Source organism: Aulostomus chinensis, chromosome 15 (assembly GCF_037954235.1).
Source record: "Aulostomus chinensis isolate RoL2024-O1b breed Wild chromosome 15, RoL_Achi_v1.0, whole genome shotgun sequence".
Taxonomy (NCBI): Eukaryota; Metazoa; Chordata; class Actinopteri; order Syngnathiformes; family Aulostomidae; genus Aulostomus; species Aulostomus chinensis.
Window position 1 is genome coordinate 13350001 of NC_141334.1, and position 13421 is coordinate 13363421.

A 13421-nucleotide genomic window follows, 5' to 3' on the forward strand; every position below is an offset into this window, starting at 1 on the left:
GAGGTGTAGGGCAGCGAGCAGGACAGCAGGACATGATGAGTGATGAAAGCAGAGGCGGGTAAGGCCAAAGCAGCAGAGGTGAGAAGCAGGACAGGACCAGTGATGATTACAAACAGGGCAGGGTCAGGGATGAAACCGCACTGGGATGTATGGATAGAAACCAAATGGACTTGAGGCAGGACCACTGCAAAGCCGGTGGGAGTGAGTGAGGGACGCGGGGGGGGGGGGGGGGGGGGCAAAGCGATATGAAGGGCACAAGCAGACAGTTTGAGATCTAGAGGCCCTCAGGAGAGAAATTCCATTTATAAAGCAGAGACGGCTGTGGAGATACAGAATGGTAAATAGGTGAGTTTCAATGTGAGTTTTATAAAGAGAGAGTGTTTCTTATGGCAGACAGACTATTCCCAGTAGTGGCAGTCGACTGGCGCAAGAAAATGTTTCTGCTAATTCATTCTTGCACAGAACCAGGAGAGGAGGCGCTGGCATGGGTGTGGCCTGGCACTTCCAGATATATGGAGGACAAGAAAGCTTTAAAATCCCTATAAAGCATGAAACAATTGCGGAGGGTTTTATGATGTGAAATAACTAGAAGGGCACACACTGTAGACCGCATATCTCTGCCAAGGCCAATGGAAGAAAAAAAAGCAATTTTTCACTATGATGAATGTGTCTGCCCATAGGCTGGAGAAAAGTAGTGGACATAGCTTACAGGTCTGAAAATGGAAGCCAAAATGAGGAATGCCTTAAACCTGCATTCTATCTAATGACCAGCAGGGGCTGGATTCTATAGAGGTCACATGACCCTCTTACTTGATTTATTATCTAGAAATAAATGTTTTCCTAATGTGTTTGCAGTCTCAATTGCCAGTTTAAAGTCTTCCTCAATGCAACATTATATTAATTTTTGAAAATTATGTTGCCATTAAAGTCAAATAGGGGATAAAGTGAGATATGCTTTAGGGTGTGGCTCACTAGGGATCGTCCAGATGTTACCATGGCAACTGTCTCACTCAGCTTCATCCATCATTCTTCTCCAGCTCCAGCAACTCATCCAAATATAGTAAATGACAAACAAACAAAAATACCAGATGGTAAAATAAATTCGAAATTATGTGAAATCACTGGACGACATGACAGTGGATCTGAACCAGAATCTCCACGGTTCTTCCTGGGCCGGTGCACCACCCCTCCACCAAGTCTGGTGAAATTTTAGCATAATACTGCTAAAATCAGACAAACAAACAAACTGACGAGTGAAAATCAACACCTTTGTGGCATAAAAAATAGGAGAATTCTTAAAATATGGGATGAACGTGTAAATTATTGTTGATTACAACTGTTAAATGGTTAATAAATAGCAAACGCACGCACACATACCCATAATTTCCTATTCATTAGGTTTAGCGCACAACTTCTGACCATTTCCACAAAGCCTTGGTTAGCAGCAGAAATATTTGTAGTGCTAAATGGCAAAGGATCCTCTGCGCAGCTTAGAACAACTCCAATCATCTCTGTGTCTTGGGGCCGTACATTAAAACTGTAGTTTCCTCTACAACAGTACAGCATTTTCCCAGCATGGCTACATCTATTTAATGACCCTTGTGGATTAAGAACCGTTTTCTCTCTCTGCATACTTTGCTCGCCGCTCAGCTGAGGTGGGAAGATAAAGTTGATGAATATTGATTTATTGAAGTGTCAGTTTCTCTTATTCATCATGGCTGATGTTGTTTTCTTCTTATGAATGAAAAAAAGTCTTGGACACCTGCTGGAGCAGGAACTAACACAGAGGCGGTGTGGAGGTGTTTTTCGGCAGGTATTTATATGTCAAGTCTGACATGTCAGACTTGACGCTATCTCATGAAACCAGCTGCTTCACAAAGTGGACAGATGTTGTCCCTGTGATAGCATCAAAATTATGCAAGATGGAGCCATGAAACTTGAGCTCAAAATGAGCTTATAACTGGATATAGTATTTATGTAGTAATGACTTGTGATACTACTGCTCTGTTTCCTGAAAGGTGTTCCAGTCGTAATACAAATGAAATGCAACTATATGAAGTCATCGACCTGATAAAGAATCCTGAAATAAGGATGCGCCATACATCCGCATTCATATTGGTGTGTTGGTCATCTTTTAACACATCGGTACTGGTTAATGATCAAAACCCAGCTAATTAGGGCCTGAGCCAGAAGGTACTTCAGGCGAAGACCCTATTATGTTTGTCTTTTGTCTGTTGTTTATAATAGACAAATACATATATATATATATATATATATATATATATATATATATATATATATATATATATATATCAACATCTGTGTATCAGTTATGAGCCATAATGGCAAAATAAATATTGGTCATCTGTATCAGCTAAACGTTTCCTATCAGTTCATATTGTCTTGAAATGATGAGGGCTCATCACATGGTTCAAAGCACTTTCAGATGATCTGAATGATTTCAGGTCATCCAGTTAAGTTGTGAACAGAATGTGCTTCCAATGAAACTGAATGTACAAATAAACAAAGTAGTCCTTGTCACATTTGTGAAAATTGTAGTGGAGAACGAGTGTGACTGGTGTTTCAGAGCCACTAAGACATATTTTACATGAATCGTATAAAACATTTTTGGTGATTGTTTAACCTGCGGAAAAAAATAAAAAATGATGATAATACTACAAAAATCCATGAGATGAAAGATTGAAGCTACATATTTGAAGAACAACCACCAGGCTTATTCCCTTTATTGATATTCTGACAGAAGACGAGTTTAAAACTGGAGGCAACCCATAACTTGAGGCAGTCAATTAAAGTGTCATGTTGAGAATCAGGACAGTTGCGTGTCAACCCATCCGAAACTTAAACCTCAAGGAGCAAACTCAGTGTTCTTACGAATAATATTTGCACACGTTGATTTAATTCAGGTGTTTAAAGAAAATGTACTTTTAAACCAAAAAAAACAACAACTCGAATTAGGATGGCAGCTGGTATGGCGATAGCATGACTATAGCTGGAGCGCTACAGCACGCTGTTTATCAGCATAGTCCTAAAAGCTTCTGGGAGTATCTCACATTTTGGGGATGGCTTTACCAGTAGTCCAGCGATAAATCTCCCAGTAGGAAGTGTTTGAGAGGAAAAGACTGAATCTGTGACTGTCATCTGGTGGCAGTCATGTGGCTTTGATGATGACAAAGACACTGCTTTCTTTTTTTGAACAGCACAATTGTGGTTTTTGTTCTTGAACTTAATGTCAAAATTCATTGACCAAAAAAAAGTGGATTTTAGAGCAAGACAGGAAAGCATTCCTTTGCGAAATATTTATGATTCAATGATTCATTTTTCCCGATCAGTCTTGAAACAGTGAATCAGATCATAACGGTAATATGTCAGAGCTTCAGTACTTGCATTAATTACTAGTGTATCCTCAATTGACTTTTGTGCACTAGGCCTGGACTTAAGAATTTGCAGGATTAACTGTGAAATATATTTCAAAATTTGGCGGGAAAAACTGTCTGCTTTCTTATAGACAGCTACATAAGACGACCAATGCTACTCTGTCCATTCAATATGTGCAGAACTATTTCTTGGCCTGATCAGTGCTCCAGGCCAAAACGTAGACTTGCCTGTTAGCTGCTGTAAATCCACAATCTAATTTCTTTTTTATAGTATTTCATCTGTTTCACATTTTGCTAGAGGTTCTTGTTACTGTAGACGAAGTGTCTAATGTAAAGAAGCAAAAAAAGTCTGAGGTCCCGTTCTGAACAACTTGTTTTTCAGATGTTAGTTTCCTCTGTCTTTGGAAGAAGAATTTAAAAAAGCAGAGCTGCCTAGAGGAGCTGCTCAGCCTCTGTTCTGGTCTAAATTTGGCCCTGTAGTATGTATGTCGAATGTGAGGAGTCACAAGTACATCTCCACAGGAATTCAAGGGCATAAACTCGTACAGATGCAAACACACTCTGTTGCACATAGAAGCGCGCACACATTCCGACACTAACGCACACGGCGATGTGACGAGGAGGAAAATAGGAGCACTGTGTTCTTGACGATGAGCAACCTGAGTGCTGCTTCTTCCGCTCGCAATGTTAACTGCAAATTGTAAGCTCCAATTGTCTTCCTCTGTGCTTCACTGCCTCACAGGGATCGCAACTGATCTGTGTGACCCCGTAGTCATATGTCGCAGCATAATGGTCGTACATCTGAGCCGTTCAGCGACACACTTGCAGCCTCAAACATGGAGGCACAGATGTGGTTATCCAGATGTGTGCTGCCCGTGTGTTTGCTGAGATGTGATCAACACAAATCTGGAGGATAAACGTATGTTTTCCTGCATTGCTGCAGCAAATGTGCTGATCATTAACTTTTCATTATATATCCATTACAAATGTGAATGATTTTTCTCCCCCTCTAAATTGTTACTCTACTGTGTTGATGAAAATTCATCTGAAAAATACCAAGCTTGTTTTGATATGGGTTTGCTTGAAGTGCAGGGACATTAGATTTCTATTTGCAGCATCGCACTTCCCTGGAGACGACACCATCAGCACCTAACTCTGGGAGGCTTTTTTAGAGGCCATGTTTAGTGCCTCTGGTCATCTCAGTCAGGCCTGAAATCCTCAAACATTCACATGAACAGCTTGAACTGAACCCCTGGAATCAATGAACTGGAATGAATGGATGAAACTATAAGTTGAACATCTGTGGTGTGTTTTCTACCCTTCAGAATTCACTTTTCAAATCAGTATTTTACTTAAGAGAGACAGATTTGCAAACCATGGAGTTTCATGCAATAACATGTTTTGATGAACAGTAATCAATAATAAAAAAATACTCCGATTTGTCTTCAATAAAATACAAGATGACTATCGTTCAGTTTGGTAAAAGATTGTAAGAAACACCTATGAATTTCCTGTGTCATTTTTATTTATTGTTTTGACAGCTTGTGTCATTGATGACTTCACAATTTCAAAGACAAACCATCAAATACACATGAATCACAACTGTTACCATAGTAACAGTTCAGAGCAGACTGCAGATGCAGGTTGAGGATATAAAGAATAAGTAAATTTAGCAGCACAGTGTTTTCTAAGAGTACTTTGTTTTGACAAGGGAATTGATTTCCTAATTAAATGTGTTTGAGAGGGAAGCACATGTGGAGGAATGGAGATGGAAAGATACGTGAATGTGAAAGATGGAGGAGCCTCTGGGGTTTTCCCTCTCTCTGTGAAAAGCCCTGCAGGCATTGCTTTATTGCAAAGACAATGTTTGAAGACCAAAGAGAGAGTGAGGGAAGAGGGAGGTCAATAATATAAAGAGCAGTACATGAATGTTTTTCTGTGATTTCTTCATGCTTCAGTATTTATTTATTTTTTTGTCCAATCTACAGCTCCACTCAAAATGACCCCTCAGCTACTGTTGGCAAAGTCAGAGACTTGGCCTCTTTCCGTCGGCACTTCCGGATGGGTTTCATGACCATGCCAGCCTCCCAAGACCTGTCCCCTCACTCCTGTGCCTCAGCCATGGCACCACGCTCACAGTCCTGCCATGCGGTCGGTGCTGGAGACACAAGTTTGGAGAATGGAGACTACTCCGACACCCAGTCGCAACATGGCGGGCGATGCCCCCCAGCTAAACCTAAACGTCACCCCAGTACTCGCCTCAGCTCTTCTTCTGCTGACAGCAGAGGACCTCCTGAGACTCCGCCTCCTCCCCCACCCGCCCACTCACAGTCAAAACACTCTGAGAAGAAAAATGGTAAGAGTTTTTCCAGGTTTCCGTTCAACAGAGAAAATGACCTCTTTTGTCAACATGATTTTTCTCTCTTACAGCCATGAAGAAGTCTGACTCTGGAGACATTGGCTCAAAAAAGGTGCCTCCTTTAAAGCCCAAGAGAAGTCCTAGCACCCAGCTGTCCTTTGACCCTCTTCCTCCACGTGTGCCTCCTTCTGCTACATCCCTGCCTTTCCAGGCAGCAGACTCTCAGATTCAGACGGGAGATGGGGAGGATGAGCCAGTATATATAGAGATGGTGGGCCAAGTGTTCACTAGAGACAGCCAGACCACCACACCTCACCCCGTCACCCCTGTAGCCACCACACCTGACTCTGACTCGGACCAGAGTGAGGCCATCTATGAGGAAATGAAATACCCGCTGCAAGAGGACAGAGATTCCCAGAGACACCTGCTTCCCAAACATGAGAAACTGAAAAGCTCTAAACACTTCCATGTCACCCCGTCCTCCTCCAGCAGCTCCTCCTCTCTGCCACGGCCCTCCTCTTCCTCTCCTTCCTACTCAAAACCCAAAGCTACTGTGTCCATCTCTCATTCGTCTCCCCTGCCCTCCTCCACTTCCTCCACCCCTGTTCCCCAGGTCCTCTCCACCAGTCCCCACACCCCACGAGCTCCTACGCCCTACCTCCTGCAAGGGAATAAATCTGAGCCTGAGTCCAACACAAAGATCCCAGCCCCTTTCCCTAACCTCCTACAGCACCGGCCCCCGCTGCTGGCCTTCCCTCAGCCTGCTGCAGCCTCCAGTGGGGTTGGGGTGCAAAACAAAGCTTCTGGCTCTGCAAAAATGGGAACTCAAACATGCAGTGTGACAACACAAGCAAGCACCTCCTCCTCAACCTCTTCTAATGTTCCTGTGTCTTTATCAGGCTCTAAGGAGTCATCGGGAGGAAGTGTAACCCCGCAGGACAAACACAGCAGGGAGTCACAGTTAGGCCCTGCTCCTGGACTCCGGGCTAGGAGTCACTCAACACCTCTGCCTCCCTCTTCCAAATCTACATCTCCTTTCTCCCATCATCACCACCACCCTCACCATCGGCCCTCGCACTACCATCACTATCGCAAGCCAGAGAGGGGAGATTCACCTGCTCCAACTAAGAGCAGCTCTCAGACCTCAAACCAGGCCACCGTCCAGACCCAGACCTCAAGTACAAGCAAGGAAGGAAAATCTGTTAGCTTCCTCTTAAAGACCGATAAAGGAGAGAGGGACAAGGACAGGGACAGAGACAGAGACAGAGACAAGGATAGGGATAGGGACAGGGACCGAGATAGAGAGAGGGAAAGGGGTAGAGACAGGGACAGAGAGCGTGAGAAAGACAAGGACAGAGATAGAGATAAGGACAGGGAAAGAGATAGAGATAGAGAAAGGGATCGGGATAGGGATGGGCCCCACTCCTTGGATACTCCTGCAACTAGCAGCCAAACTTCTCAAGGCAGCACCAGCTCAACCCCCACGCCGTTATCCTCATCCCAGCGTCCTCATTCCCGTCCACACCTACGCTCTCACACTCCTCATGGCCTGCCAGCGTACAAGCCTCCCTCCTCAGACAGCCCCCTGCTGTGGACCTACCCCTCTGGTGGCTTCCGGAGGCCACCTGCTTATGAGAGCTTGCGAGGAAGCTCTCAGACGCCGTCCCTGCAACAGCCCTCAAGTCTTACTGGTATAGGTGAAGGAGCGTCCAAGAGTAACGGAGGGTCTTCGTCTTTCCAGTCCAAAGTTGGCTTCATGCCCTGGGACAGCAGTGCCAGTTTAGCTGCAGATGAGGGGTCTTATTGGCCCATGCAGAGGAAATTATCCTTCAGCCATGGGAGCAGAGAGTCAGAGAGTAAGTCAAAGGTCATTTTTAATTTAAAGTAAAAATGCTGTGTTTAGGGGTGGCATGGTGGTGCAGTGGTTAGAACTGTCGCCTCACAGCAAGAGGGTTCCGGGTTTGAGCCCCAGCGCAGGCGCGGGTTCTTCCTGTGTGGAGTCTCCATGTTCTCCCTGTGCCTGCATGGGTTCTCTCTGGTACTCCAGCTTCCTCCCACAGTCCAAAGACATCAAGAGGGGACGAGGCTGATTGATACTCTAAATTGACCGTAGGTGTGACTGTGAGAGTGAATGGTTGTCTGTCTATATGTGTTGGCCCTGTGATGGACTGGTGACCTGTCCAGGGTGAACGCCACGTCTCACCCAAAGGCTGCTGGGATAGGCTCCAGCCCCCCCACGACCCTTAACAGAATAAGTGGTAGAAAATGGATGGATGGATGCTGTGTTTAATAAACCAGTTATTTCCAACGTTCATTCTGTTTCACTGTGTCTCAGAAGATGATGGGCGCGCATGGAATGGCAGTGCTGATGCCTTATTGAGGATGGACAAGGAGGAGTTGGGAATGGGCTTTCGAGGAGGCCACTCGAGCATCCCCGTCCACTTCAGTAGTGCCACCAGCAGGGCCCTCGGCCACAGCGAGTCTTTGGCGGGTGTGGACAGCAGCCCAGGATTCAGAGCCCTCCCCAGAGTTGGGCTGCCTCTTCCCTGCCAGACTTTTCCTGCCTGTCGCAACGGAGGTAGGCAAACTCTTTTTGTCCGTAATCTCTAAGTCATAGCTTCTACATAGACAAACAAGCGCGTCATCCCATTTTGAAAGGAACTATATAAGGAGATTTACATGGGGATTCTTCCGCCAGCTCAGCTATGTTGCAGCTCTTGGACAGCCAACTGGGATTTTTTTTGCACTTGTTTAACAAATGCGACTTCACACCACCAGAATTTAGGAAGCGATAAAGGTTCCCCATTGAAGATATTTCCACCAAAGTGGAGAATTATCCTAGCAGCAAATCTCCCATTTGCTGTGACAAATACTCTGCCTCTGCCGTAGCACTGTACAACCTCCTGTATCCAAACTAGCCTTGAGGCCTGTGTGTCTCTGTCAGTCTCTGCGTCTACACTCAGGGCCTTTCTCCTGAGACAGAGACGCTTCTTACCTTGAGAATCAGTGCAGCACTTCCCTTGAAGCAGAGCCAATAAATACAAGTGTTTCATAAGACGGCCAGCATCCCTGAACACGCAGATTCAGCTTGGGACCACTGCATGGTGTTCACAATGTACTGTTTGGTTTCAATAATTTTACAATTCAATTACATTTAGTTGTGTGAGTGACGGACATAAACAGTCTATGCTAATTGAATTATATGTAAACTTCTCAAGTAAAGTGATTTAGCCAGCGTGCAACCCTTCGCCAGTCACATAGCCGCGAAATTATGTCACCTCATTGTTTCTGGGTAGAAAATTGAATCAATTCTCTTTCTTATTGTGATTAAGTTTGGATAAACATAAATTTTTGAATAGCGGAAATTGCAGATCAGTATCACCACTCATTAAATTATGGGTTCCCTTCCAATAAATTTAATGCAAGTCTGTTAAAAAGATAGTGTAACATATCCAGCTGACAGACACACAGTAGCAGAGTGAAAGCATACATGCATTCATGAAATATTTTGCTCTCATACCCATAATTATTAAGTATGCAGTGACTTTTCAATTGTCTAATAACTTGAAATATAATGAGCACACATGCACTACAGCTCTCGGAGTATAAGCATTCACAGCTCTATGTGTTAGAATGAGAAGTTGTGTTGCAGTGTTCTCATTAGCAGGCTCACAGTGTAATGTTTGTTTCTTTACAGAAGTGGGGCGGCTGGGCCGCTCCTCCTCTGCTGCTGGAGTGAGACAGGTGGGTGGAGGAGACGTCCAGAGACAGAGCAGTCTACCAGCACGAGAAGCCCTGAATCAGGTGATATATATGACACCCAGCTTTATTACTATAGACTCTATTAACTTCATTCATGGCAGATTTCAGAGTGAGCATTAATATTGTTCCCATTATTACTTCCCCTCCTGTTAGAGACAGAGCTCCTGCAGGTCTATTTATAGCTGGTAGATATGCCCACTGAGCAGAATAATGTTCTGGCCCGCCTAAATGAATAAGAGCAGGTATATAAGGGAGGCTGCTGCATAATCAGTAAATGTGAGAGAAAAGTGGTTGAGAAAATGTGCTGTACTAGGTTTTGGAGTGATGAGCTGCAGTTTTCTCGCAGCATATTTTTTACCAGATCCTGGCTGCATAGCAAGTGCTGACGCAGTTTGAGTGTGCTGCAGAGACTGTCTGCATGCGTCTGGTTGACCCTCCCTCAACCTGTCATAGATGAAGCAGTGCTGCATCCTGGTGGATTTCAACAGGAACTGCAGTTTTATTTGAAGTGGGCTATGATTGGTTGGTGGTTAAAGTGCTGCAGTGATCTTTCAGGTTGTTTTGGAGAAGAAATATAGGGTCTTCATTTTACTGAGTTGATTGTATTTACTGTGCTCAGCTGCATGGTCTGGCCCAGCCGCAAGCCCCCTGCAGTCCCAGCAGTCCCAGCGTATCTCGGCAACAGCAGCAGCTTCAGCTCCACCAGCAGCAGTTGCAGTTAAAGCAGCAGCTCCAGCAGCTCCAGCAACAGCACCACCTGCAGTTGCAATTCCAGCATCTCGCCCAGCTGGCACAAGGACAGCCTGCTGTCAGTGGGGGCACCACCCCTTCCACAACGCAGACCCAGAGAGATGGAAAGCTGCTGGAAGTCATCGAGCGTAAACGCTGCCTCTGCAAAGAGATCAAAGCCCACAGGCGTCCCGACAAAAGCCTGTGCAAGCAGGACAGCATGCCCATCCTCCCTAGCTGGAGACGGACACCTGAGCCTCGTAAGACTGGCACGCCACCCTGCCAAAGGCCGCAGGCTGTCGTGTGGGACACGGCTATCTGACATGAAAAGACAAGCCAGCGAGCACCGCACTGAAGAGAGACAAAACACACAGAGGAGCTGAAAAATGAGTAAGAGACAAGAGCAGAGATGGGTTCAGTAACTGGAAGATTGTGGACAAAGATGTAGAAAATTGCTTGCTCTTGTTGTGTGATCACCTGGTGATGTGAAAACAGTGAAGAAAAACAAGTATTACAATCAAACCAAATTAGTTTCTTACCCACTTGATTTTTACTTGCTCTCTTCTCAATGGGTTCTAATTGCCAATGATTTTTGCCACAAATCACAAGTATTCTTACTACAAAATGAAGACGCTAAGTCGATAACGATGAGTGTGATGTTTTCTGAGATTGGTATTGCCAAATTTCCTCCTGACTACTTGAGACTTAAAGGTATCAGGTTTATTTTCGACAACTTTATAGGAAGGCACATGAAACTGCTGTCCAACACATATAGAAGCTTCTCTGTGGATGAGCAAAGGTAGTTTACTCAAGTGTTTCTTGAAGTCGTGAATGCATATGAGATGTCTTGGTATCAATAGATTGTCATTTGTGGATGCAAATAATCACCGCAGAGGAGTGAAAGCTACCTACTGTATCGTTTGCATATTTGTAATGTAAATCTATTTCTCAACATTTCTGCAATTTTATAGCAATATGCTCCCAACGTTGGAGCAACATAACTTGTGTCAACTAGCCTAACATACATATCTAAGACTTGAATAAGTCATATTTACTGTGTCATTCTCTGCATGTCACAATAGACATACAGTATTGTAAAGAAAACTATGTGTAGAGATGATCATGTTTTACATACAACAGATCCTCACTATGACAACATGTGGTTGTGTAAAAAAAAATGTTGCTGACAGCACGCACACACGCACACACACACACACACACACACACACACACACACACACACGGTGCAGTCCAGTCAAATCTAGATCAGTGGTACAAAAACGTCATCACCCACGCTTATTCACAGTTAGTGATTGTTCCACCACGCCCAGAAACGAGCATCGCCGCCCCATCAACACAGACTGTACGACACGGTACAACTAATAAAGACTGTGATCACCTCAAACAGAATGCTGGAACAATCTGCACAAAACATACGCTATAGGAGAATTCAATCCCTAATGTACTGTAAATAGATATGTACAACTGTATTGAAAATGTAGCAATTATTTCCATTTTCATACTTGTAATCAATACATATTATGTAGCATATACTGTATAAACATAACTTTGTTCACTTGTTTTTTCTAAAAGAGTTAAGTACTTTATCTGCTGCAGCCAGCCCATGCATTACTTATAGTTCTACTAATAAACAGTACGCCCTTGAACAAAAGGCACAGTCCAACAGTTGTTTATTTACATTATGCAAAACTCCCTTTAAGCTGTGTTTTTCTTTTATTTACAACTTTTTTTCTACATTAATTTTGATTGGTGTACAGATTACAACAGCTGGTTGTCATGACATTTTGAATACTTTGCTGCTACCTTGAACTACTGGTGTTGTTCATCCAACGACATGGTGTCACCACGAGGAACATGATTAATATAGTGCTTATTGTTACCTGTTTTGTTTCCTTTCTGAAAGCCACGTGAACTGAAGTTTGTACCTTGACGAGTGAGCCCTTCTGTAATCGTATTAAGGCACTTGAATGTCTCTTGGTTGTTGTTGTTTTTTGATAGTTAGCACCAAACTGTACAGTACAGTTACACCAAGTGAAAAGAAGACCTATCTAAATGTTTCAGAGTCACTGCTTGGCCTTTGGTTTTCGTTTCGCCTGTGCCTGTTTTTTGATGATCGAGGTTTTCAGGCTTACTGATTCCATTTTCAAACAAACACAGGTCAGGTTGAAGGAAATGGGCAAGTGCAATGCATGCAGAGATTACTGATACTGATTATTGTGCCCGATTTAATTTCAAATACCAAGAAATCACTCTACCAATGATTCCTATCCATGGACTGATACCATAGGAATCATTTCCAAAAATAGTTTACAGAAGCTGTTGGTTTTGTGTGTCTACTAAACAGTGGCCATTATATGAGTGCCATACTATATTGATATGGTAAGATACGGTGTACCTTGGAAATCACTGTAGTGCTAAATTTGCATTGATATTGTCATTAAAATAAATTTTATATAATGAACTTTACACAACAAACACGGTTTTGACATATTTTACTGCCTGGTGTTGTCTGATAGTGGTGCTGCTTCTGAAGTGGACATGATGTTCTCCTGCTACACGTGTTGTAGAACTGAAAACATCCAAGGGAGGGCGCAATTCTCCTGTACTGCTGTAAGGGTGTGATTATACTGCTTCAGATCAACGCACAAACACCACACACGCACATGCACGCAGACACACGCACTGACCCTAAACAACCTTCAGTTTGAGTAATCCCCCCTCTTGGGTTGGTTGTTGCTTTAATAAAAAGATCAGTTGAATTGTTGGCGGGCTTTAGGGTGGATGAGGCACATGCGGTTTATGTAATCCACAGTATTATCTGAAAAGTTCATTCAACAGAATTAGAGGCAAATAAATAGATTACTGGAATTCAGTCAAGCTTGAATGTTACTTCATCTGTCAACTTTCCCCACTGAGCTCAACTGGAACACACGCCATAAATCTAATGGTAATGGAGAGATGATGAAGCACAATAAGGAGACAATGTTGATTTTTTTTTATTTTTTTTTACATATATATATATGTACCCCCCCCCTTTTTTTTTAACTGATTGTGACGACTCAAGCCTCGGAGCCAATAAAGGGATGCCCTCAGCCAGCCCACAATTTGCTTTCAGTCTTGTCCTTCATGTAGCGCACCAGTCAGGAGGGACGATG

At 43.7% G+C, this 13421-nt stretch overlaps 1 protein-coding gene across 3 annotated transcripts in view; it reads left to right on the forward strand.

Annotated features, from left to right (window-relative positions):
- Positions 1-13319, forward strand: part of nyap1 (neuronal tyrosine phosphorylated phosphoinositide-3-kinase adaptor 1) — a 33449-nt gene extending 20130 nt beyond the window's left edge. For 2 of the 3 annotated variants that reach the window (XM_086179001.1, XM_086179000.1), the window contains exons 3-7: positions 5384-5751; positions 5826-7610; positions 8090-8332; positions 9452-9558; positions 10136-13319. In XM_086179001.1, the coding sequence (XP_086035127.1) occupies positions 5384-5751; positions 5826-7610; positions 8090-8332; positions 9452-9558; positions 10136-10567 (2935 nt within the window). In that variant the 3' untranslated portion in view covers positions 10568-13319. The remainder of the gene's footprint in view (positions 1-5383; positions 5752-5825; positions 7611-8089; positions 8333-9451; positions 9559-10135) is intronic. The other variant, XM_086179003.1, reaches the window with a different exon arrangement.
- Positions 13320-13421: the final 102 nt, after the last annotated feature.